General features: G+C 38.3%; 1 protein-coding gene across 2 annotated transcripts in view; it reads right to left on the bottom strand.

Annotated features, from left to right (window-relative positions):
• The window catches only part of PXDN (peroxidasin), a 94,713-nt gene that overhangs the window by 12,949 nt on the left and 54,902 nt on the right, over positions 1 to 26,862 (bottom strand). For both annotated transcript variants that reach the window (XM_071548412.1, XM_071548413.1), the window contains 7 exons: positions 23,987 to 24,099; positions 22,864 to 23,020; positions 20,729 to 20,837; positions 20,149 to 20,306; positions 14,126 to 15,629; positions 13,168 to 13,302; positions 9,779 to 9,987 (listed from right to left, as the gene is read on the bottom strand). In XM_071548412.1, coding sequence (XP_071404513.1) covers positions 9,779 to 9,987; positions 13,168 to 13,302; positions 14,126 to 15,629; positions 20,149 to 20,306; positions 20,729 to 20,837; positions 22,864 to 23,020; positions 23,987 to 24,099 — 2,385 coding nt within the window. The remainder of the gene's footprint in view (positions 1 to 9,778; positions 9,988 to 13,167; positions 13,303 to 14,125; positions 15,630 to 20,148; positions 20,307 to 20,728; positions 20,838 to 22,863; positions 23,021 to 23,986; positions 24,100 to 26,862) is intronic.

Genomic DNA, 26,862 nt, shown 5'->3' with positions numbered 1-26,862 from the left:
AGTGCTGCTAACATTTAAAAAAGTTATTTCCACTATATTTCACAGAATTTAGTGTTTAGCCCAGTGTTGTTTAGTATTTTCACAGAGGATGAAAGAGCATAATGAAAAGTGCATAATAAGTGGTTACTGTGGTCAGTAGAGAAGCAATAGATAGCATAAGTGTTGGTCTCATTTTTAAATACAGGAGTTCATAAATATAGGCCTAATCTACTAAAAGATCATGTATAAATGCATTCAGATTAAGAATGTATCTTAACTCTTCTAATGAAATTCAATGGGATTTAAATATGTTTAATCAGGATTTGTATAAGGTTGTATTCCTGAACTAATTAAAAAAAAAGAGAGAACAATGACTGATAGAGGAGATATATTGTTTGATAACTGAGAAAATGTGAAAGAAAATCATCTTCCTAAAACAGTTCACACTGATGAGGATCACCTGCATCTTATGGGAATCACCTCCTCTGGGATCATTTTCTCTTGTCCTTCTGGGTCTGTGTCAAACCTCATGGGTTTTGACATAAAACAAAAGGATAAAGAAATTTTTCAATTCAACTTTTTAAGAACACCACAAAAAGTGTGAAACTTTTAAAGACTCTAAATTGAGTAATCATGAAAATGAACACTGACTACTAAAAAAAAATAAAATCAAAATATACTTTTTGCGTGAGAGCCTGAAAAAAAGGACCAAAAGTTTCTTGTTTGGAAAATCTGAAGCTTGAACACTCTTTGCTAAAATAAAGAGCTACAGCAAATCCAGGAATTACTTATCATCTCTGACAAGACAAAGAATTGTAGAGAGTGAAGGAAAAAAGAAAAAAACTTCTGTACTTCAGTGGAACTCCTTTTATTTTGCCATCATAAACTAGTAATTCTGTTGTAGGATTTGTTAACTGAAATCTAAAGGTAATCTGGTTTTGTTATTTTAAAGAAAAACAATGTTTTCCTTTATAAGAAATATATACTACCTTTACTTAAGAATTCCACAAGGTAGCTTTTAGTAACTAAAAAGTTTTTTCTATTCTTCATATGGAAAACTATTTTGACTTTAACGAAACAGGAAGGATAACAAAACCAGATGTGTTTCAAACCAGGCTGGAACAGCTGAACATATGGGTCACTTATGAAACATATGTAAAGTGCAATGAACAGTATTCTCTACTCAAAATTTTAACTTAGGATAATTTTAATTATAAAACCTCCTAGGAGTATTTTAAACATGGTGAATGGTTTAACTTTTTTCTTTTAAATACTAAATAATAACAAATTCAAATAAACAAATCCCCACAATGTATTCAACTCAAAGTAGTGCCATTGCTGAGTGTATGCTCCCCACCTCAGAGGAGTGGCAAGTCACTAGTGCCATGGAGGGAAATAAAATTTTTAAATTAGTTGTTTGAACCAGATTCCCACAGAAAATGTCATTCATCCATGCAAGAAAACAGTTCAAGCTATTCATACTTTACTTTTTCTTCATTAACCTCTGCAAGGCTTCAAGAGTTCAGAAGCAGAGGACATATACAGGCAATTTTTTATAGAACATTATTATTTACACTTTCTTTGGCTTGGCAGTTGTCTGAATGTACTGCATCCAGTAGTACTCTCTGGCAGCAACATTCTTGAATGAAAATACAAGCTAGGTTGTTGAACAGATGAATTCTCTAAAGACTTTCCAAAGATAACATCTGCTCTAAAAGGCTTAGTGATAACATAACATTTAGAGAATCAACACATAATTTTTCAGGACAGCTTTACTATTTTTCCACATTGATATAAATAATGCATTTGTGAAACTGTCTGTCAAGTTTCATGAGCCATGCCAAAGTGAACTTATCCTGAACTGCCAGAATATGTTTTATTTAAAGCATTTGAAGAGTGATAATCAATTTTCTCTCAATTCTCACATATGTCAGAGATATTTTGAAGAAATTCTGGAAGACTTTGTATTAAAATTGCAAGGTGCCATCTTATCTAGATTTTTATATATTGTTATCATTAATTTGGGGATGGCAAACCTGGCAAATATTGTCTAAAGGAATCTGAAAACTTTAAAAAACCCAAACTGTAAAAATTAGAGTAAGGCCTGAAAGAAATTACATCTGGGGGATATTATACAAGATTTCATTGAAATTTAAAAATTTTATTTCTGCTAGTCTCATGCAGATAACTTACATTTTGAACTGAGTCTTCCAAGGAAGAATTTTTTCAGAGTTATTATGCATTTGAAGTCCCTGCTTGAATTTTCCCACTGCCCCTATGTGAGGGCACTCACCAACAAGAAAAAAGCAGAGAGCACTCAGTACATGCTCCCCTCACCATGTCCCCCTGGGATGTGCCACCGTGGGACCAGGGATGGCAGGGCAGACCAGATCTCACAAGAATGGATACAAGAACAGGAAGGATTAAAAGGGAGAGCTGTGTCCACCATAGCTCTCGCTCTCTGGCACGGGCCCATTGCAGAAGTTTCTCCAGCTCCCTGCTGCCTGGAACCACCACGTGTTGAACACTGTGGCAGCTTTTTGTTCTCCTGCCTGGCATTCTGACAAGGAGCTGACTGCAGGGATTCAGAAAACCTCTGCCCAACTTTCTGCAGCCCCGATGTCATTGTGCTGCCACAGATCTGGCATGCCATGATTTCTGCAGCTCTGGCATGGCTCTGCCACTTCCTACTTGCTGTAGCCATCTGCCTTGCTCAGCACTGCCTCACTGTTCTGACCTGATGGTTTCCTACACTCACAGGACCCTCTGCACAGCACTTACCCACAGCCACCATGCACCAGCTCCCACAGATGCCGGAGCACCTGCCACTGCTGGGAAACCCCACCAGTGCCATATTCTGTCTGTGGCTGTAACAGCACTGAAGGAAAGCCAGTTACCAGCTCAACAACACAGATTTGGACAAAGTGGTTTTTTCTGGGTGATATTCTTTCTTTGTTATTGCGTATTTGGTGTTTCATTTTTGGTTTTGCCTTTTGTTTCTTTTGCTTTTAGCAAAAATTGTTGCTTTTGTTTCTACTTCCTCCCTTGTGAGTCTAAATTGATTTTCAAATTCACATTATGTCCAGGAAAAAGGGGCTCTTTATGCCATCTAAGGTCTGGCTTCCCTGGAAATACTGTCTTTAATGGAAGACAACAATTGGCGCCCAATGTGTGGCTCAAAAGGAAAAGTAGAGACAGAATAACAGTTCTGAGCAATTTATTTGTATATTGGACATAGAACCCAATAGGCATCATGGTATTCAATTTATTCATGTTCTTTTGGTACATATTCATGCAGAAGTGTATGCTGTTCCTAAGGAATTTTCTTGACCTGGGTCCTCAAACCAGGATAGCTGTGGCTATTGTGGAGTTCATAATCTGGATTCATAAAGCTGTGAATTCAATGCCTATTGGTCTCATTTGGAATATGTTTTCAAGATTTTCTTTCTGCCCTAGCCTAAGCTTTTACCTCTAGGAATTCAGTGATAATGGCATCCAGCCTGGTGGGGGAAATGCAGGAGAGTGGTTTTTTCCAAACCTTCACCCCTTTTCCCTTCAAGTCTGCTACAACAGCTTTTGGGAAGTTCAAATTCTCTCTAAATGCCAGAGATATCTTGCTCTTTGTGCTAAATCTGTAAGTTTGCGTCATTATAGCCTATCTTATGTATGAGGCTAGATCCAGGATCCTTCAAGAACATGTCCAGAAGCCTGGTCCAGGGGTAGAAAGCTTCAAGTGGCATGGGCTGGTGGAGGACATGGGTAAGTTCTTGGAATATTATTCTTCTCAAATGGCATGGAAGTTCATACTTGAACAATTCCAAGACTTCATGAAGTAATGAAATCTGTGAGGGAGAGATGCAATGGTAGATCTATGGAGGGGCAGCTTGTCGTTGCACACGGTGCTTTGTCCACTGCCTATTGAAAACTGCTCAGTATGGTGCAGCACCTCCAGGAGAAAAAGGAAGAGAGTAAAACACCTGACATCATGGTGACTCAGGGTGCAGCTAACCCAGAAAAACAGTCCAAGTCAATAGAAGTTGCCCCGATCCAAAAGAAGAATCATAAGACCAAATCAGTTCATCTGGTGGACAGCGATGGGGAGGCAGCACCCTCAGAGATGGCAGACCCAGAGATAATCACTGAATCCCTATCATTTTATAATCTCCGCCATTGGCGGGAGGACATTACCTGAGGGCCGAGCGAGCCCATTTTGACCTGGTTGATTTGGGTTTGGGATATTATGGGTGAAGGAGTGCAACTTGATGGTACCAAAGCAAGATTTTCAGTATGCAGGTATCAAGCAGGCATTCATGAGGGGGTCACAACCCCTTTATCTCTGGGCATGTGTTATGGGTTCACCTAGGTGGGCCTAAATTTGGGCTCTGGAGTTTGGACTAGGCCGAAGCTGTCAGCTGACTTGAGCTGGGCTGAGCTAACAGCTGACCTCTGCTAGCCAGTAATTTTGTATTCCATACCACATTATGACATCATCTCCAGGGAAGTAGGAACCAGTGTGGGAGTGGTTAAGTCAGTCGCTTCTCAGCCCTCCTCTTGGGAGGACGCACGATGCTGTCCCAGGGGGGATGGAGAGGACCAGGCCCACCACTGGCTCACAGGGTACCTCAGGAAAGTACAATGTGTTGTTCTGGGTCTCTCCTTTCTGCTTGGGTTTGTCTCCCTGGGGAATAAGCTTCTTCTTAAGTAATGTGTAGTTAAGACAGTAGAATTTGTGTGTTCGTTAAGAAGTTGAGGTGGGGAACTTGTTGTTGCAGACTTGTGTGAGTGTATATTTGTACTCTCTTCTAATTGTCTCTTTCTTTCTGTGAAAAATATATGTATATTTAGTATAAATGCAGTTTGAAGTGGTTTTTTTTCTTCTTTCCCCTCTCTTTTCCTCCCTTTCCCTGGTGTTAGGAGGGAGGCTTTTCTCTCTGTGCTTGGGGGGTTGGCAGTTGCTTATTTCAAACCAAGACAGCATGGCTTACAACAAGTGCAAGAGAGAGGTTTGTTTACAGGAATGGCTTACAGGAGCATCATCATAAACAGGCCTGGGAGACCATGGAGGAAGAGATTTGTTATGGGTGTAACCAAGTAGGCCAAGAAGTTAGGCTTTAAAGTTCAGATTAGGCCTGAAATTGTCAGCTGACTTGAGCTGGGCTGAGCTAGCTAACAGCTGACTTCTTCTAGCCAATAATATTGTATTCCATACCATATCCATCATGGTGTGGCTTAGTCAGTTGCTTCACAGCTGTGGTCCCAGCAAGACACTCTGCCATCCCAGGAGGGATGGGGAGGCCCAAGCCTGGAGCACCGGCTTACCATCATGTTATCTTAGGGAAGTAAAATGTTTGTTCTTAGCTTTTCTCTCTGCTTAAGTCTGTCTCTGAAGAATTGACTTCTCTAAAATAATTTGTAGTTAAAATGGTAGAATTTGTGTTTACTGGGAAGTGGGAAATTATTTCTTGTTATACATAACTTGTGTAAGTGTGTGTTATGTTGTGGTTTTCTCTTAATTTTCTCTGTTCTGTATAAATACGTCTAGTTAGTTTCAGCATAAACCTGGTTTGAGGGGTTTTTTTCCTCTCCCTCTTCTTTTTTCCCTTAGCTGGTTTGGGGGAGGAGGAACCCTTTTCTCTCTGTCCTGGACAGTTGGTGTTTTGCCAGCTCAACCCAGGACAAGGTTCAAGGCCTGAGAGAAATGGCACTGTTGGAGGTACTTTTCAGAAGGGACAGGCAATCCAATAGCAAACCCAGCCAGGTCAGGTGCACATTGCAGATGTGGTGGAGTCTTGGATACCAGGGGCCATCCATATACTCCAGTTTCCTGGCATCAATGCATTTTAAGGAAAACCAAGAGACAGTGGGCTATATAATGAGTCAACTGAGGACATACAAAAACACTGTCCGTGCTCTGGTGCCCAAATGTCCATGGCCCTTATCTCTACCATAAAGGCTTTGGTTAAGAGACTCAAGGCACTGACTAGAGATAAAGAGAAACAAAAAAACTCAGAGAGGATATTAAAGAGAGAATTATCCATAACTTTCCAGTGCAAGCTAGAGTCTCTACCATCTGCAAAAGGCGTAACTAGCGAGGGAGAGGGAGTGTACCATATGGATCAACCTGTGGTTCTTCCTACATGACCATCAGGAAGACAGGAAGAAATGGGATGGAAAACCCAGGTACATTTAATTAGCATGGGTACAAGAGGTAAAAGTAAAAATTACTAGAGGCAATTCCACTAGCATAGATGTAGCTCCAGTCTCTTGTGGGCGAGTCCCTAGACAGAACTAGAGGGGCAACAACATGTCTGCTCCACTGGAAGGGACCTCCTGTATGTATTCACAGGAAGAAAGCCATGATTGCCAAGACCAATATGAGACGGTCCCTGCCTTTAGCCAAGTAGAGGGACAGGACAACTGTGTCTATTGAACAGTGTGGATTCAATGGCCTGGCACATCAGATCCACAATACAAGGCTTTAGTTGATACTGGTGCACAATGCACTGTGTGTGTGTGTGGCTCGGCTTTGCGAACGAAGATTTGGGAAGGGCTGTCCCCCCACGTGGGTGTGCCCTTCCAGCCTGAGCAGTGGATTTTAGGTGAGGCTCAGCGTGCGCAGAACTGGCCCCACCGTTTAAGTCCTGAGGTTCATCTGCCATGGCTGAGCGAGCTTGGACAGTGACAGTGAAGTCCTCAGGACTAGAACCTACAGCACCCGGCATTTCCCAGGAGGTCTCCCATCCAAGTACTAATCCGGGGCTGACCCTGCTTAGCTTCCGAGATCTGACGGGATCGGATGTCAGGGAGGCATTTAACTGCCCTTTAGACTGTAATGCCACCAGAATGTGTGGGGACAGAATCTATTTCAGTTGTTGGGGTGACAGGGTGTCTTGGGTTGAAAAAAAACCCAAGTCCTGTGGTGACATGGCACCCCAGAGCAAATTGAGTCAGACAATGGGACTCCTTTCAAAAATAGCCTGGTTACCTCCTGGTCTAGAGAGATGGTATTGAGTGGGTGCATCATGTCCTATACCCGCACCAGCCACTCGGAAGGTGGAATGGTGTAATGGACTGTTGAAAACTACTTTGAAGGCATAGGGAGGAGGGACTTTCAAACACAGGGATCAGCACCTAGCAAGGGCTACTTGGTTAGTCAATACTGGATGCTCTGTTAATCAAGCTGGCCCTGCCCAGTCAGGGTCACTTAATACCGCAGATGAAGATAAAGTCCCCGTTGTGTACCTGAGAGGTATGGTAGGGAAAACAGTCTGGATCAGTCCTGCCTCGAGCAAAGACAAACCCTTTCATGGGGTTGCTCTAGCTGAAGGACCAGGGTGCACTTGGTGGATCATGCAGAAAAATGGAGAAACAGGTTGTATACCTCAGGGGGACCGAATTTTTGGGTAAACTGTTAACACTTCATCTGTAAGTATATATTTGTAATGTGCATATAGTTGAAGTAATGCATGTATGTATATAGTTGAAAAGTTGAAATCTGATATAGCGTGTTGGTATGGAAAAATCTGGAGTGGATAATGTTGTATATTTAAAGTCCCTGCCTGAATTTTCCCATTGCCACTATGCAAGGGAACTCACCACAATGAGAAAAAAGCACAGAGCACCCAGCACATCCTCCCTCCCCACCACCTCCCCTGGGGGTTTAAGATATACGCCACTGCAGGACCAGAGGTGGCAGGGGGAGATCAGATCCCATGTGAACTGATACAATAGGAAGGATTGAAAGGGAGAGCTGTGTCCGCCATAGCTCTCTCACTCTCTGCCATGGACCCATTGCCAAAGTTTCTCCAGCTCCCTGCTACCTGGAACTGCCACATGTCAACTGCCGCAGCGGCTGTTAGTTCTTCTGCCTGGCTTTCTGAGAAGGAGCTGCTTGCAGGGATTCAGGAAACCTCTGCCTTGCTTCTGCAGCCCTGATGTTGGTGTGCTGCTACAGATCCGGCTGTGCTTGACGCCGCACTGAACCTCCCACAGCAGTGACGACTTTGGCAGCTCTGGCACGGCTATATGGCTTCCTAGTTGCTGTAGTCATCTTCCTTGCATGGCACTACCTCATCACCCTGACCTGCTGGTTTCCCACACTCACAGGACCCACACTGACCCTCTAGAGGCACTGCCCCTGTTCACCTGCCTGCATCCATGGCAGTTGCCAGAGCTGGAGTCACTCAGAGCATTGACTGCCATTATGCACCAGCTCCCACAGATGCCAGAGCACCTACCGCCATCAGGAAAGCCCTCCAGCATCATATTCTGGCCATGGCTGTAACTGCACTGAAGGAAAGCCAGTTACCAGCTCAACAACACAGAAGTGAACAGTTTTCCTTTCTTTTTTGTTTAGTAAAAATTGTTACTTTTGTTTCTACTCTCTCCCTTGTGAGTCTGAATTGATTTTCAAATTTACATTAAATTTGAGAAAAAGGGGCTTTCTATGCCATCTAAGGTTCTGCTTCCCTGGCAATATTGTCTTTAACAGGAAACAAGACTGATTTATTTTTTAAAGACTTGTTTATCTTACAAGACAATACAGTAGTCAGTTTAAAAGTGAAGATGTGTCATAACTTTGAATAGTAAATCTCTACCTATTTTTTTTTTTTTTATGATGTCTGAGTTTGTTCTCATGGTACGGTCACATCACTTAGAATCCTTCCTCAGTATTTATTGTACCTGTAAGAGATTGCAGGGATATCCTCCATCAGTTGAACTTTTACCTTTTGCCTTAAATTCTGAGCTGTATCTCAAATGAACTCTTTGTCATTGGAGACAATTATATATTACCAAAAGAGTTAAATAGACACTAGTGGAGGATTGTGACTTCTCTCAAAAATGCAATCCACTGATTCTTTATTCATGCATATACTTTAAGAGAATATTGAATAGCCTATTCAGCAGTACCACACTAAAGAGAATCAGCAGTAGAAAAGACAAAGAACACAGACCTGGATACCTTTCATCAGCAAATCTACAAGATACTGGTACTGAAAGTTAGAATATTCATATACATATATTCTAATTATAAGATTCTAATGATCATAATAGTACCATTATCTTCTCAAAAAGAGCAAGTTTTGTTCCAGTTAGTATTTTGCTAACAGCAATTTTTATATAGTCACAGTTCAATAGCTAAGCTCCCAAAATTCCTGAATATGCTTTCACAGCCTGGGCATGCCATTCAAATTGTGTCAAAAGAAAATCATAACAACATCATCAAGGAGATCTCAATAAAGAGACGTCATTGTCCTCCGAAGTATTTTGTTGATGATGCTACTGAAAATCATTCTGCATGATCCAGAAGATTCTCTTGGGAAGGGATTTTAACTGCATTATATATGCAGTGAAGTCTGATGTGACGCTGGCTAATGAATGCAGAAAATCTGTGAGACAGAAGCGAACATACAAACCACAAAGCAGTGTCCAGTGCTTCATGTAGCTAAGTAAACGCTATTTCAGAAGAGAAAAAGCTTATTTTTGAAGAACAAGTCACCCCACACTCCTAAGTTTTGAAGGAGATGGCAATGAACAAGAATATATATCCACAAAAAGAAAGAAAACAAGAAAAACAGTTATCTACACCATGCAATGCTCAAATCTGTGCTTTTTTTATACTGTGCCTACTTAATATAAAATATGGGATGACTGCCCACTTAACAGGGGCTGTGCTCCAGATTTGAATTTGTAATGTCTTAACAAAACCCAAACAACAGTAAAATATATTCTTAAAATAAAATGGTCACTTAACAAACTGCACATACATTAAGGCCACCAAATCCACCTGTATACAGACCTTCACAGCAATCTTGCCACATTCTGAGGTCCAGTTTAGGAATTTCTTCACAGCTACTATATCCATGTGGGAATTCAGCCACCTTAAAGACATCATGTTGTACCCTGGTGATGTTGTCACCATTATCACACAAAACTCTGGCAAGAGATGTCTGCTTGATCTGAGTGAGCTGAGCAGGTGTGAACACACCTGGGTTCTCATACCATAGCCTGTAATCTCAAAGAAACGACAAGTTTGGTAGTGAAAAAAAACCCAAAACAGGCAGTTTTCCAAAGATACTTAAATACTGTGTTCAGAACAAATTAATTATTTCATAAATCCTGTTCTCAACTTTACATTGTATCAAGGGAGTGATCCAGATGTCAAAATAAGAGTGCCTGGTATCACTCTACCCCTACTTAGTGTCATGCTCACAGTCTGAAAGGGCTGAAACCCTCAACAAATTCTTTGATATCTCATCTAGTCTAACTCGAATGTCTTGGGTATTTTTTGATATCTAAAATGATACTAGACTATCAAGTTCAGGGTTCTTCTAAGGTAGAGACTTAAATGGCCATAATTTCTTTTTTTTGGGCAACTTACTCATGGATATGCAAATATTTTGATGGAATCGCTAAGATTAGAAGAATGGCTAATCTATATCTAGTTTATTATCAAGTTAAGTGAGACGATCCAATTTACTAATGAATTTTTTTTCTGTTAAAACTATTTTCATGACTATATTGATTCAGGGACTTTCTAATATATGCTCCGTTAATTCATCATATTCAAGGAGGAAACACTGTGTTTTCAATAATTTACTTTTCACTCACAAAGGGATAAAGGCCTGTTATCTAAAGCAAATATAAATAATACATGGAAAAGAAAATGTCCTAAGTTACTATCCAAGATTTGAAAACATTTTACACTATTCTAACATATAAGAACTGCTCACTGTGATATGGTTTCTGCCTCACAAAACTGTAGAGAATTCAATATTGATATTTTTTTCCCCACCTATTTCAAACATAAAAAAAAAGAGGTGCTTTAAACTTTAGGAAAAATCAAAACCAATTTCATAGTAAACCTAGAAGAATAGTAAACAAATTTCATTTTAGCTACTTAGTGTACCATTTTCATAAGGCATTTCCAAGTACTAGGATCAGATTCTAAAATTTCCATCTTGACATGAAATTACACTCCCTTCAGACCTCACTCCTTTCCCATGCACAGGCACATTTTCTTTGCATGGTGTTGTCACCTTTGGTCCTCTGCCCAATGTAAAGGCTTTTCAAAGAAGTGAGAGTCGCTTTCATTATGCCCAATAACACTTTAGTATTTGCTGACATGTTGCTTCAAAACATTTGCATTCCTTGAACAGTGGAATCCCATTTCCTAAATATTCAATGTTTTTCCATAGTTTCTAAATGTTGTTTCAGAAAAAAAAACCAAACCAAACAAAAACAAGTCAAACAAAAAAACAAGCAAAAAAACCAAACAAAAAAACACCCTCAACCTAACCAGGAAAAAGTGCTTTTGCTGAAAAAAATACAAACAGATACACATCCCCCTCTCCCCCAAAAGCAGTATCAATATCCTGTTGTGACACAGATAGGTACTTGTCACCAGCAATCTGAAGCTCATACAGTAAATATGTCCCTTTATACTCTCTCTGCCTTCAAGCTTGAGAATGCTACACTTCACAGCTTAATTTTTAAACAGATTTTATGTAAGAAAGTTTGGGGTTTCTTTTAAAAAAACACTCAAAAAGGTTTGGGTTATTGACTACAGAAATAAAAAAGCATTTATAATATCCTAAGTAGCAATTTGATACCTCAAATAAATAAAACAACATTAAATAAAGTGAATCAAATCTAATGTCCTAATTCTTCTTCTATTTCCCTTTCATTAGGATGGGAATAATCAGGCTAAGTCTTTCTACTCTCATGCCATGAAAAAAAACAGGATCCTAGGTCACAAATTACATTAAAATAAGGGAAATATTGATTTTCAAATACTGAACAAGTGTGCTAAAAGTGTGTAAAGCCAATCTGACTCCTGTGACAACAGCAATTAATATTGTCTTATTTCAGGTACTCTTATAATGTGCACATAGAGTAATAAAAAATTATTAACAAAATGTGTTCTTTGGGTTAACCTGTCTGTTTTTAACACTTTTGGTGCACAGACTGCTTGTATTTCTCCTAGTTACAGCAGCTAGGACCAGTTTATCACTATGTGTTCTACGTCCTCTAGGTATTTTCTCATGAACTGTTAATAATAGATCATTTGCAGCAGCTGCCCAGGGCACACCTGACCCCTCAGGCTACAAGCTGGGTGTGAAGGAACCCTGGGAGATAGAGCAGTGTTCCTGTCTTCACACCAATGACAGTCATGATAACTCCCCTCTAGGGAGGCATAACCACCTTCACACCCAGCCTGAGGAGTCATGTCTGCTAATGGGTCATTAAGGACTGTCACAATAGGCAGTTGTAATGACCTAAATCATCAAAGATTCCAAAAATATCCCATGACTCAAAGAGTTAAATCTCCCATTGTGGAACTCTCCACCCTGGGGGAGACCCTGGGCATTCCCACCTGAAACAGAGGGTATATAATCTTGGGGTTTGGGGACTTCTAGTACCACTCGTTGGATCCAGAGGAGGACCAGAACCTCAACAGGACTGCAACTGTCACTCTCAACAAGGCTGTGACCATCGTCCTCACCAACAGATTTTCCTTTCCTTTTACTTTTTACTTAGGGGGACCACATGGGGCTCAGCATAGGGGCCAGTGAAAACCATTCTGTTTGTGCCCCAGGGTGCTGGGTTATACATGTAGTTTTTATGGGTTAAAACTAATTTTTCTCTGTATCATTGTATTTACTGTAATCTGTTTAGTAAATTTTAACTCTGACTTGTAATCTCTCGGGTCTAATTCATTTCTCCCACTGGTTTACCCTTAAACCAGCACAGTATTGAACGATGAATAGGGATTATATAGAGTGATACTTTTCCAACCTACATTTAAGTAACAGAGATGGTGAAAACACCTCAACAACCACAACTTCTTTGCCATTAAAATAACTAAATAACAATGAAAGGAGACAAGTATCATCCGTTTTTCAAAAAGATAAATTACATGAATATCTGATAAAAGAAAACTCAGCATGTGTTGGCTGTTTTGCTTTTTGGGGCTAAGTATGAAATATTCATAAAAAGTCACAGATTTAAAAAATAATCATGGCTTCTAACAATGTTTTAAACCTGTATTCTTCATATTTTCAACTATATTTTAAAATCATAAATGAAAATAAAATGGAGTTTAACTTGGAAAAAAATGAGAACAAAACTGTTATTAAGCATTCCTGATTTAAAATTAATTTTGGTTTACATGGTTTTTCAATTTACCTGTCTCCATCCCGAATACGTCTAAACTGTGTGCTTAACAGACACATCAAAGTTGGCCCCAGTCGGCTGCCTGGAACTAAGTCTTCTACCATTAGAGCAGGAAACAGGTCTATGTTCAGTGGGGAACCATATAACCTATAATGTGAAAAACACAAATATTGAATAACAAATATTTTACATTTACAAAATAATCAGTATGTGATGAAGTTAAAGGCAAGAGATACAAATAAATCACAGTAAAAATGCCAGTGATAGTGTTGCATCCTTTGTGAACAACCTGTGGGTGTATATGCAAGAAATCCTGCAATGTAGGTTGTATATGTGCCTAACACCATAGGGGTCTGCAAGTCTACCCCACAATTTCCTTTCTCCTAGTAGCTTTCCCCTGATTTCTTGGAATTGTTTCTTTTTAATAGCTTTTATTTCCTGCCCCTGTACACATTTTTTCTTTTACTGTAGCTAAGACTAATTTTCTGTCTTTGATTTTGTGCAGATAAGCTAGGGTGGCAGGTAGCTGAAGACTTATTTTCAAACACTGAAGCTCTAAAGAACAGATTATGGCTAGTGAAGGATGTCCACATGCCACTACAGTGAATGATACTGTACTTTGTTTGACTGTACCAAATGAATAGAACCAAAATATAAATACTTGCATGACACTGGCATTAAACAGAAATAGTGCCATATTTAACAGCATTTACAAAACCAGGCCTTTCAAATTAATAATCTCATGAATGTATACTGTATCTATTAACTTCTTATTGTTCACAGAGATGTAGAAGCAGAGAAATTATCTGCATGTGGAAATTTTTATCATCTATTTCCTGCTACTGATAAAAGTTTCTTAAAATGCCCCTTAAGTCCTTCTTAATAAATACCTTTTCCAGAAAAGACATTTAGCTACTAATTTTGCATGCACATTTAGGTAATTGACTGTTTTTCTTCACCTCAGGCTCACCTGCTAAGTTTCTCCCTGATTTCAGGATTCTTAATTTCATTTTTCAGATCTTCAAAAGTCTGAGCTGAAGAAAGATTACAGTAAACTCTAAAATCATGGTAGGGAGGAATTCCATGATCTCTGCCTCTCTGAATATTCATAGCTGCCAGATCTAAAGCCACAGTACGTGCCATGGAGAAGAGTCTCTCTGTTAATTCTGTATTGAGTAATTGTGACGGGACACGCATCTTACCAGCAACACCAAAAAATCCCCTTAGAAGTGGATCAATGCCTCCTTCATTTACAATCCGAAATGGAGAGAAGAATGCCTTATGAAGAGGTAGATGGCCTTGTGGAATAGGTTCAAAGTTTTCATCCAGTCGATACAGAAAAGGATTAATGAGTGTGTGACCAAACCTAAAAGCGGCAGTTGCAAACTCATTAGTTATGCCAGAATTAACACTGGGATCATAACCCTTATATTCGCCAAGCATCTTCATGCCTACCTCTCCAAAGATCTTAGGGAGCCAGTGGCTAAATGTTATGTGTTGCATTTCTGCACCAACAATTTTGCGTGTTTCATGATATATTGTGTCACCATCCCAGTGTGGATTGAGTTTCAGTAGCTCTGTGGCAATTCTGTTGTGTTCTCTAAACCACAATGTGTGGATGCTGGTAAGACCCAACTGTTCATTAGAGCGCTGATCACCAGCTAAAAAGCAGGGTATTGGGCTCTCATTTTCATCTCTCATACATTCTGTTGGTGGGCCAGTGGCAAACGGAAGAAGGGGCTTGCCAGATCTCTGTACGATGCCCTGCCTCAGAAGACCCCTTTGACTTGCCAAGTCTCTGATTTCTAGTGCTTCATGGTCCGAACTGCCATATACATTGGATGCATCGATGTAGGAGGTCAGCTGGTTGATCTGCTCTCGTGGGTACACGGAATTCATCAGGAGAGATGTCATGCCACTTCCACAAACTGGACTGGAGCGTACAAAAAACATGCAGCGTGCACCGTTTCGAACTCTGGGATCATTTGGTGGTATCATGATTGAAAAGCATGGAGGATCATTTGTACAAACAGAACTGCAATGCTGACCATCTGAAAACCTGGCCTCACTTAGGGCAGCCACAGTGAGGTCGAGGTCATGGTCAAGAAACTGACCCCACTGCATGAGCATGTGAGTGTACTGGTCATCAGGAGTTACTGTTTCTGTCCCAATGAGAGTAGTTGAAACCAAGCGAGGCATTGGAAGTGCATAACCATTAGAGAGCCTCCTGGGTTCAATGCCCCGAGGCAAATTAAATCCATTTTCATAGACTGACTTTAACAGACGTTCAAAAGCTGTCAGAGAGGCACCCCACATGGGATGCTGAAGGTTGTTGCATGTTCCATCATGTGTCCTGTACTTCTGATGGAAACACATATCTGAGCAGTTGTTCACTCGTCGATGGGCTGTACAACCTGAGAGATTTGCTATCAGATTCAAGTACTGTGGAGATACAAGGTCGTTATAGTGATAACCTGAAACCAGAAAAGAGAGAAAAATTAAAGACTTTATAGATGCACCATCCCCACAGGTCACAAATTTATCTTAAATCATATTTTATTTTATTTTATTTTATTTCCCACCAGAATAAACATCCCTACTTTTAAAAAAGAACAGTAATAATCAAGCATGTATATTTGAGTATGAGGTCATTTGAGCAACAATTTGACCAATATTAGGTCAGGAGAAAACTTTCTAAAATCCTAATTAAAGGACAACTTTTACAAAATGATCACAAAAGGAGCTCATTACTTAATTGGTCACTTAAGAGAGCAGAGATATTTTCAGAAATAAAAGCATCATATTGAGACAAATGGAACATTTCCTGCATGTTAATAAAAGCATTTTGAAAACTGTCACTAACACTTACGTGGACTTTATCTTTTGATCCTTGACTACTCACTAAACATTACTACTTTGCTTTGGTTTATTACAGTGAGAGTTGCAGAATTTTAAGAAAAAAATCAGTAAAAACTACAAAAGAAAATAACCAACATCAATACAGTTAAACATGGAGTGATCTCTAGAACAAGTGTGTGGAGTAACTCATATTCACACTACCAAGGACTAGTTTCTAAATAAAACTGGTGTTTGTGTAGCACTTGGCATAGGTTTCCTCTGCACTCCACACCATTAACCTCTGTGACTAAAACACACGTACCGTTGTCCTGCATTTTTTCTCAGTTTATAGAAAAATAATATATACAAAATATATACTGTAATTCATTAGAATTATGTATTTAGAACCTCAAATTGGGGCTTTGTTGCACTATCTCTGTTGTGGTATTACAGCATTGTAAGAACTAAAGGCCTTCTAGTACAGTATTGTGTGACTGCAAATAGTAGAAGTCAGGCTCTGCCTTGTCCTTGCTGCATATAAGGAATCATTCAAAAAGTCATTTTTACCTAGTAAAATCTGGATTTAATTTCAGGAGAAACGAAAGTCATTAATTATGGCTATTCAGGCTACATCTACATTATCAGCTTTGGAGTAGGTCAACGGAAATGTGCCTGTAAAGTGAGACTTTTGCAGCTGAGAAAGACATGCCTACTGTATCCACTGTGGAATAGAAATAGGTTTCATTCAGAAAATCTCTGCTTTGTTCTCCTGGGCTGAATGTGGCACTGGATCTGATTTTTCATTTAAGTTGAAAAGAATTCACACTCTTCAAGACCATATCACAAATTTCACAAACGCACAATCAGCGGGGACAACTGGGAGATTCACTTCAAAAGGGAGCTGTTGATCCAAAGCAAAAGGCACACCTTGAGGGATATACAGTGTGGATGAATCAGGTTCCAGGATCCAGGGAGTCTTGAGGGTGGAATATTTGGCAGTGTGGGTGCATGTCTAACTAACTAAACCCCATCAGACACCACCATGGATCTTAATCTGGAAAGCCTGCAGTCAGGAATAAAACTGAACAAGCGGTATATAGGTTAAAGGAAAAAAAGGAAATGAGTGAGTGTATAGTGGTACTGTGTTCTTACAGGCTCAAGGGTTTCCTAGCATGATGGCAATCACTCAAGAATATGAACTGAATGCAGTTTTGCAAGAAGTTGGTGAGGGCTAATTGCACACAGTCGGGAAATGTTACTTTTAGTCCTAAACTCAGTCCCAGTGTGCCTGCAAAGACACTGGTCTTCATCTAAATTCAACACATAAATGTGTGTTAGGCACACTGGCTCTCTGCCCATTTCATCAATGCAGGGCAATTGCAAACAAACCACCTAAAGCCTCTCTTTGTTTTAGCCTCAAAAGGGACTGGATTGCTCATAGCTGCCCAGCTGGGACGAGACCTGTGTTCAGCCAGGGAAGTTATGTTTTCTCAGCCTCAGGCTATGAGTACTCTACATGGTTTACAAGTCAAAGCAAAGATATCAGACACCTAGTCCTTGCATTAGGCAAAACTAACATGCTCATGCAGACATACAGAAATTATTTTATGGAATATTCCAGAGTAGGAAAAAGAAAAACAAATCACAGGGCAAAACCAGTAAGTGCCATTGGCTAATGCAGCAAAACACATTCTTTGAAGATATTATTGATAGCATATGCTGGCTACAAGGACAGTTTAATTCTATAACCACACCTAGAAAACATATCTTCATTATAATAACACTCCTATTTAAACCATTTTCATTCATCATGGAGTTCTTTCCTTATGAACATTATTCATCCAAATAAACATTTGTCTGCTGTGGTTATCCTGGTGGACACCCCCATTTTTGAAATGAAGCTGTGAGCGAAATTTGACCGTGAATCTTTTCAGTGGAATGACCTTCAGTACCCATTTAAAATAAAAGGCTCAACTTCTCCTTTTACAAGTTCAAGTGGGATGCAATGCCTCATTATGGATTAGATTTGATGGCTTTCTGATGCCAGTCTGTAATCCTTAATTAGCCTTCACATTGTAGGCGCTAACTTCATCTCTGCTTTTTAAAAGGCTGTGTGCTGAGCATTTCCAGTCCTTAGAAGCTGACTAGCTTAATTCACATAATAAGATTTTTTTTTTGAAATGCAATGAAGATGTTTCATAGAGGCATAGAAATATCAATTAGAAGGGACCTCCTGTCCAGATCAAGCTCCTTCTTAAAGCAAGTTTATCTTCAGCATTAGATCAGCACAGCTGGATACCTGTCTAGCAGGCCTGAAAACCTTCAAAGGCTGAGACTCAGCCATTCTAGATAAGTTGTTCCAGTGCTGCACTGGCCTTCTGGTGATAAACTGTTTCCTAACATCCAATCTGAACCTCCAAAGCAGTAATTTGTGGCCATTCCCTTCGTCTGGCACTGCAGAGGAGAATTTGGATCCAAAGTCTTTCCTTGGAAAATTCCAAGGCTTTGCATTAAAAAAAAAAAAAAAAAAAAGAAAAAGAAATAAGGTCTCTGAAGTGGAAATTGTCAAGTTTCTCAACTGTTCCCAATGCAAAAGTGCTAAATAACACCTTTAATTGAGCTTTCCATTTTGAAATAAAATTACATAAGAACAAAAATTACTACTAAGAATCTGAGTGTTATGCTATTCAAATGAAAACAGATTTATTTTACTATTCAAGTTTCCCTAAAACCTAGTTTTCTGGGGATTCTGTAGGGCCAAAAAGCATGCTCTGATTTTGAACAGGATTTCCAGTATCACAGAAAGTTGACTGATTTTGTGTTCATTAATTTCTCTCTGTGGCTTTCATGCCAACTGTGGTAAACTTTAGGTGTTCAATATTAGACATCCGAGCAAAAAGTAGTCAACCAGTTCTCATACATCACATTTCATATAGATGAAATATAGATCACATTTCATATAGATGAAATGATACAATAGCTAGTATTGTATATGATATGCTAGCATACACATCTAATCACAGAACCAAATCAAATTGATTTGCTCTTATAAAACATCAGCCTTCAAAGAATTTTGAAAAAGTTTTTGTGGTAAACAATTCATCACAAATTATTAACTCAGCCTCTAATAATGAGTAACAAGCTTCTTTTACTAGCAAATGTTACAGCACTCCACAAAGCTTGCAGTCTTTGGCCCCATAAATACTTGCCTAGTTCATGGTCAGAGTTAAAGTTTTCAGAAGTTACAATAAATACTCAATTATAAACATCAAAAAGAATATCATAAGTAAAAGTATTTCCTCTAGATTTTCAATGTAGTTTTTGGCTATGTCTTGAGTCTCAAAAGCTCTCCTAAAACTCTATCATTATTTCCAAATTCTTCAGTCCTATGTTTCAAGCCTATCCACATACACATCTACACATATTAGCTGTATATGCTCCAGCTGGACTTCATGAACTTGAACTTGTACTCCAATACCTAAAAGGCAGAAATTAAACCCCACTTTTTTTTGCTATTTATAAAACACAACAAGAACTGCATTTTTCAATACATCAGGTTAAACAAAACAATTTGCTCAGTATGACATGCATTTATAGAATTAGTAGAAAATAATTCTGTGAATGCTATTGTGATACATGCAGAAACTTTGGTTTATAAACCATACAAATCCTTCTTGTTATACCATATTTTCTCCCTGACAAGGCATGGTGATACTAAATGGATTTTCTTAAAAAAATGCAGGAACAAAATACTGGTTATTTTTAACACACAACAGAAAAGTCTGTTCTACTATGAGACAATGGTCCTAATAAATTAACACACAGAGAGTTGACAAACAGGATGCATTATGCCTGTCCATTATACTAATTTTGACCAGTAGAAGAATCTGAATTTGAACTTTTGCTTAATATGTCAATGTGAGAAAAAATAAAAACATTCTACTTGGAGAACTCAAAGAGAGTTACATCATAATAAACAACTGGCAAGCCAAGGACTAAATTTGGTAAAGTTTTGCAAAGTCAAATACTTCACTTATTTCAATGTAATGGTTCTGTAACTGGGACCAAAACTCACAAGATAAATGTCTCCTGAAGTATAATGACTTAAGAAGGCAAATACACTTCAACACATAAAAATAAGGAAAGAGTACTGACTTGTTCCATTCAGGTCAACCATTAGACCATCTTGTACATGATCTTGAATAAGCTGTAATGTCCTTTCAAATATTTCCCCAGCTCTTGCTTGCTCAACAGTGTATGGGTCCCTTGGGTATCGAAATAAGGCTAGCAAATCATTTGGAGAACGAGGACGACTGATAGATAATTTGGAGAAAAATAGTAAGTATACACAAGAGTTACAAAACAACAATACTACTTACAGCATGTCAATGTTCAGCAACATGATTAATACATACCTTGGTTATTCATCTCAAAATGGAAGGCAAATCAAAAAGAAAAAAAAAATTTAATAAAATAATAAACCAGGAAATATTTAGTGGCAATTAACTATTTAGTAGCACTTTAATAAACAGTGAGATCTCAGTGAATAGAGATCTCAACAGCCTATAAACAATAGGAAACATGTTAAACTGTTAGTGTTCTCAGAACTAACCAGATGTTAACAATGTCTTTTAAATAATAAAATAGTTTCTTGTTTAATAAATCTTCCATTATTTCCAGTATATGGAAAACCAATTTTGACTTGTCAATACAAAAAGAACCCCAAAGGAGATACCTGTCAAAGAGATGTGTACGTGTTGAATTAATTGCTCTGTCAACAGTCGCAATTGCTTCCACAATTGATGTTTGTACAAAAGGATCTCCATTTCGGCTGACATTAGGAACTACAGAAAGAGGAATTCACATGTTATTGCAAAAATGGCCACACACAAAAAGACACTTCTATAAAACAGAGTCTAGACACGACATCATTTCAGTTGTACAAAATAAACCCTTGTTCATTAAGCATTAGTTCATCCAAATATAAAATTCTCAACCATTTTGGAATTCTATCAAAGCATATTACAGTAGAACAAAATTCACTTAAAAACAGAAGTTAATGTAAGTTCAAAAGTTATCTTGCCTGTAATTCCAAATCAAAATAAACGCATATAGTGTTTAACTTTCCATTAATTAAACCTACAATTTCAAATACAGATAATCAAAGAAAAAATGAATTATTATGAAAGGGTCTAACCTATATCCACTAAAATCAATACAGATTCTCCCTTTGATTTCAACTAGTACTAAATTCTTATTGAATTCAATGTAAGAATTTAAAGGACTTTCAGAAACATGTTAGAAGTGTCACATAACAAATATAATTTACCTACTCAGTACCATAAATTAATATTGCTCTTCTCTCAAGCATGGTATAATAAGCAACACTCAGTAATTTTATAGGGCAGTAAATTATTTATTTTTGTCACTACTTCATTTTCTACTTTAGTTTTTAAATACTAGGTTAAAAATCCCATGCTTAAAAGCTGCTTAACAAGTCTACATAATACTGGAAACTCACTAATGGCTAGACATCTGCCATTTTATGCATGCTCAGTTGAAGCTGGATGTTTGTACAACCCATCTAGGGCTAATAGCCTTCCTTTCAATCTGAATGAAGAACTACCAGATCCAAAGGCAGCAGCTAACAACTTCCAGAGGGTGTTTAGATTGGAGAAGTCACACAGGAAGAAGGGTAAAGTAGGGAAAAAGTCCAAAGCAACTATACTGTAATAAAATCAGCAAATGTACAAAATCAGCTGACATAAGAACTGTTGTTTGCAAGCTTTTCATGCCTTTTTTTTCTTTTATAGACAGCTTTTTATTTTTCCTCCATAAATGGCAGGTCAAACTGTGTCTATATGAGTTTCATAGTCTAGACCCAGGCAATCAAACTTAACCATCGATACCATTAAATAAAACAGTCCCTGGCACTTTATAGCTGTAGATGAAGTCCCTTTCTGTGCCCTGAGGCCAGTCTCAGGCTTCTGACAATCTACTCCCAGCATCCAAAATGAGCTGACCCTTTTCACAGTGCCTGAGGCCAAGTAGTCTCTGATCTGTCCTAATTGCCAACTGTTCTCCTTGTTTGACAGCTTCATTTTCATAGTAACCATACAGAAACATCAGATAACAGAGTTTACAGGTTTGCTACTCTCATTTTAGTTTTTCCAGAGAATGTTTGTGTTCCACAAACCACCCAGACAGTGCAACGTTGGAGACTGTAAATATAAAATGGCTGGTTACCTTCCCTAGCACTGTCTACATTAAATGCAAACTCGGTGTTCACATGCAGAGCTGTTTTTTCTGATTAATGGTACACGTGGGCTGAATTATAAACCTTGGTCAGAAGTTAACTATACCACATTGATTTTTGTTTAGACTATTTATTACTAGCAGTTCTCTTTTTAGACTGAGAAACATTAAAAGTTAAAGCTCCTTGCAAGACTTTCTTTCTGTTTTCTCTTTTAGCTTCTTAAGGTCTGTATGACTTTCTGCAATTCTTTCACAATGATTGCAGCCTAATTTTTAACCAAGTGCTATATGTGCCCCTTTGAAGACTCCAGAAGACTTTTTGTCAAGTTATCCCTAAAGATTAGACTGTGCATTTTACTAGCAAATTCTAATAGGTTGATCAAATAGGACATATTTTACTCATACTAGTAAGATTAATGATGAAAAAAACCAAACAAAAACCCCCAAACAAACAATAAAAAACCCAAACCAAAACCAAAACAAACTCTCCCTCCCCCAAAAAGAAATTGTTGGAGAAAAAAAAGAATAAACCCCCTGAATTTAATACTTTCTTTTTTCATCTTACACATTAAGCAATTGATAATCTAACTCATACCTCTTAATCAGATATCTTACCATTTACACTAAGCACCATACTAACAGAGGAGTATCCTATGGTATTCCGAGCAACACATTCATATCGACCTTCATCAGCTGTTCCAACATCACGAATGGTAAGAAATCCCTCTGGACTAACATGAAATTTTCCACTCTCAGTTACTTGTACTCCATCCTGCAGGAAAGCCCAAAAGTTTAGTAATTCTAAATACACTTATTTTCATACATGAATATTTGTCATCTTTTTCTCTGCTATTCTTAGTTCTTATTTTATATTTCTATTTTATATCTCAAGATCGTAGTCAGACAGATTCAGATAAGTTTCTATAGAAAAATCATATGTAATTCTAAATTGTACAGTGTATTTCTTTACTTTGAAAAGTACTCATTATTATAAATCAAAGTATTTTAATAGTTATAGGCTCTCATCAAATAAAATCTATGACCCAAAAATAAGATAGCACCTCTTGAGACCATATATATTTAATTTTTCTCAAAATTAGCCAACTGAAATAGAGCTCAAGTGCTTTATGTGCATCAGTTCTTCATCTACTACGCATTTAAAAGCTATTTAAGGCTGATAAAATATATTTTCTAGTGCTCACTAATTCAAGAGAAGACTATCAGAAAAAGTGAAGGTCAATATAGCAACTCATTAATTCCCTGGTAACTCTGCTAATAACTCTATAGTTTGATACATCAATTATTACATCAATGGAAATCAAAGCCACAGTAAGGTTACTGGTTTCCAAAGCCTGTCCTGGTTGAAGAGTCAACCTAACAGTGTTGAAGGGCTTAGCAATACAGTATTTTATATTGTTTTATATCTATAATATCATTGAAAGTATGAATATTAATAGGACATTTGCATGGAACTGTCACTAAATACCTCTTAAGGTGCATATTATGAATTTTAGCTGGTTTGTATAATAATATGCATAACTATATATGTATATTTATCCATATAAAATTGAGGTTTAGTACCTATATACATGCTAGATATTAAAGATTTACTGATTGAACTTCAGGTAACGTTTTCAGACACCAGAGCAAGCAACAATTTGACAATGTGCACTTTAGAGAGCTAATCTGAAGAGAGAGAAAGGTTACTGCCTTTCTGCAATAGCTGAGTATCTAATACCTTATTCCATGTAATGACTGGCTCTGGCTCTCCTTGAGCACTGCATGGGATCTGCACATTTGTGCCAACCTCCACTGTCATGTCACTGGGAACGCTGGCAAATACGGGAGTCACTAAAAAACCAAATGATACATTAATAAGGTATGAAATAAAACTTGTGCAAAAGATGATCCAAAAAGAAGGTCAGTACTCTTATTTTTATCAGTTACTGAACATTTCTTAATCGATAACACTCTTCTATCTGCAAGTTCTTAGGTACTTATAACTTTGTCTTAGAGGTTAAATTCCTTTCTCCTGCAGAAACTGGCTTCCCATCGTGTGGATAAGTATATTCTTTGCTGAGTCAAAAACCGGCTGTATGGCCAGGCCCAGAGAATGGTGGCAAAGGGAGTAGCATCTACTTGCCAGCCGATCACAAGTGGTGTTGCCCAGGGTCCAGTATATTGGGGCCAGCCCTGCTTCATACCTTCATGGATAACCTGGATGAGGGAATTGATGGTACTAAGCAAGATCCCAGACAACACCAAGTCAGGTGGGAGTGTTGATCTGCTGGAGGGTAGGAAGGCTCAGGAGAGGGATCTGGACAGGCTAGATTGATGGATCAAAGCCAACTGTACGAGGATCAATAAGGCAAAGTGACACAACACTCCAAGGGTCACAACAGCTCCATGCAGCATTAGAAGCTAGTAACAGAGTGGCTGGAAAGCTGCACAGTGGAAAAAAGACTTTGGGGTGCTGGTTGACAGCCAGCTGAACATGACCCAGCTGTATGCCCAGGTGGCCAAAGCCAAGGGCATCTTGCCTTGTATCAGAAATAGTGCAGCCAACAGGACCAGGGAAGTGATTGTCCCCTTGTACTCAGCACTGGTGAGGCCACACCTCAAATCCTATTTAGTTTTGCATCCCTCACTAGAAAAAGGACATGGACGAATGTGCTGGAGAATGTCCACAGAAGGGATTAATAAGTGACAGGACAAGAGGAAATGCCCTTAAGTTACACCAGGGGAGGTTTAGTTTAGCTGTTATGAAAAAAATTTGCGTAAGAAGTTGCCAAGCACTCGAACAGACTGTCTAGGGAAGTGGTAGAATCACCACCCCTGGAAGAGTTCAAAAAACATGTGGATATGGCACTTAATGACATGGTTTAACAGCAAACATACTGGTGGTGATACATTGACAGCTGGACTTGATGACCTTAAAGGTCTTTTACAGCCTTAATGATTCTATGACTATTTTCCTGATGTCTGCTTCAGGATGATTTTAAAGCATTCTTAACTTCTAATGTAACAGGCTAGAACTTGTCAAAATCATCCAAGTTTCATTAATTTGGAGCTCTAAAAATGTTTCTGTTAATAACAGAATCTGTACAAAGTCATCAGAATGAATATTCCATTAATTTTTGACATCTACTTTAAAGTTTTAATTTTGTAAGGGGCAGCAACAACAGTTTTTTAGATGATAAAAGCAAAATCTTCCACAACTCATTCAGCTGTGAGTCTCCCAGTCTGACTTGCTGAGGCACTAAGTCTTGACAGAGTTCCTGCCTCCCTGACACCAATAAGCCTTAGGCTTTAAACCACTGAAAAATCACCTCCAGTTCCAAAGACAGAGTACACTGTTACCTAAATCCAGTGGGAAGAAAATTAATTTATTTTTTAGTTCTGATTTTCTTAATTTCCAGATTGACATCTGGCACTCAGATACCATAGTGAGAAGCACACATAAGATTATCAAGACATTAAGAATTGTATTTCTGCTGCAATGTATCAGTCTTTTGGGGGGAGTGGGAGAGGGCACAGGGTTGTGCTCTTACAGAGAAGTATTTGGCCGCACAGCATACATTTATACTACGAGCCAAATCTGGGCCCACTGTTAAACTGTTTGTAAGCAAATGGACCAGAAACCATTTAAAATAAGGCATCCAGAGGGAAGTGTCCAGCACTGTGAGGCAAGAGAGTCTGGCTTTACAAATGTGATCCATATCATCTCAGCAAACACGCCTGGACTATTAATCTGCATTCATTAGCACAGACTTTGCCACAGTGACCACTGACTAGACATTGCTCAGATGAACAGTCCTTCTGTTAGAAACCCAGAATTAAAAATTTTCTCTTTTTGCACAATTAGAAACAGTAACACAATAATCTATGGAGAGTTTCAGTTTCAGGCTGTATATTCAGCCTTCAATCTTGTATTTACTATCACCTAGTGACTGAATTTTGCAATCTCAATTGCACAAAAAGAGTTCTATTAAACTTTACTCAAATTTAGTGAAGTTTAACAGAGATGGAAAGCTATAAAACTTTTTAAAACTGAAATTGCGTTATATGTTTTAATCACAATTTTATATAGGCAAAACCAATTATCTTGATTTGGACAAATCCATCTCCTAGTACTAATGCTAACTAAGAAAAACCAATGGAATTTTTTCCTGAAAGAGTCTAGGCTCAGGAAGACATTTGAGCCCCTTTGGCTGAAATACAGTTTGAAATTAGGTCACTAAAAAGTAATGTTTTTAATAAAATAATTAATCTCAAAAGTTGATAAACATTAAAGTACGTAAATAAATTATGAATGTTAATATGATTAAAATTTATCCTAGAAGTAGCTTACTTAGAATTTACTTCAAGAGAAGCATTTAAAAAAAGGGAGTTTGGGGTTGGTCTTTTCAGGGGTTTTTTGTGTCAGTTTATTTTAAGTATAAGGAATGACTTTTCTTTATGAAGGTCATTCTGTTTCTGTAAAATAAAGTGCTCTGTTCCTGGAGACAAAACATTATGTGAACACTATTTAATTAACAACATAGAGTCTTAACAGAAACTAGACTTTTCACAAAACATTTTCCCAAGCACAGGAATAGTGGCATCCTCAAAGCA

The sequence above is a fragment of the Pithys albifrons genome, chromosome 2 (assembly GCF_047495875.1).
Source record: "Pithys albifrons albifrons isolate INPA30051 chromosome 2, PitAlb_v1, whole genome shotgun sequence".
NCBI lineage: Eukaryota > Metazoa > Chordata > Aves > Passeriformes > Thamnophilidae > Pithys > Pithys albifrons.
The sequence above is the reverse complement of the archived record's forward strand: the minus strand, read 5'-3'. Positions and strand labels throughout refer to the sequence as shown.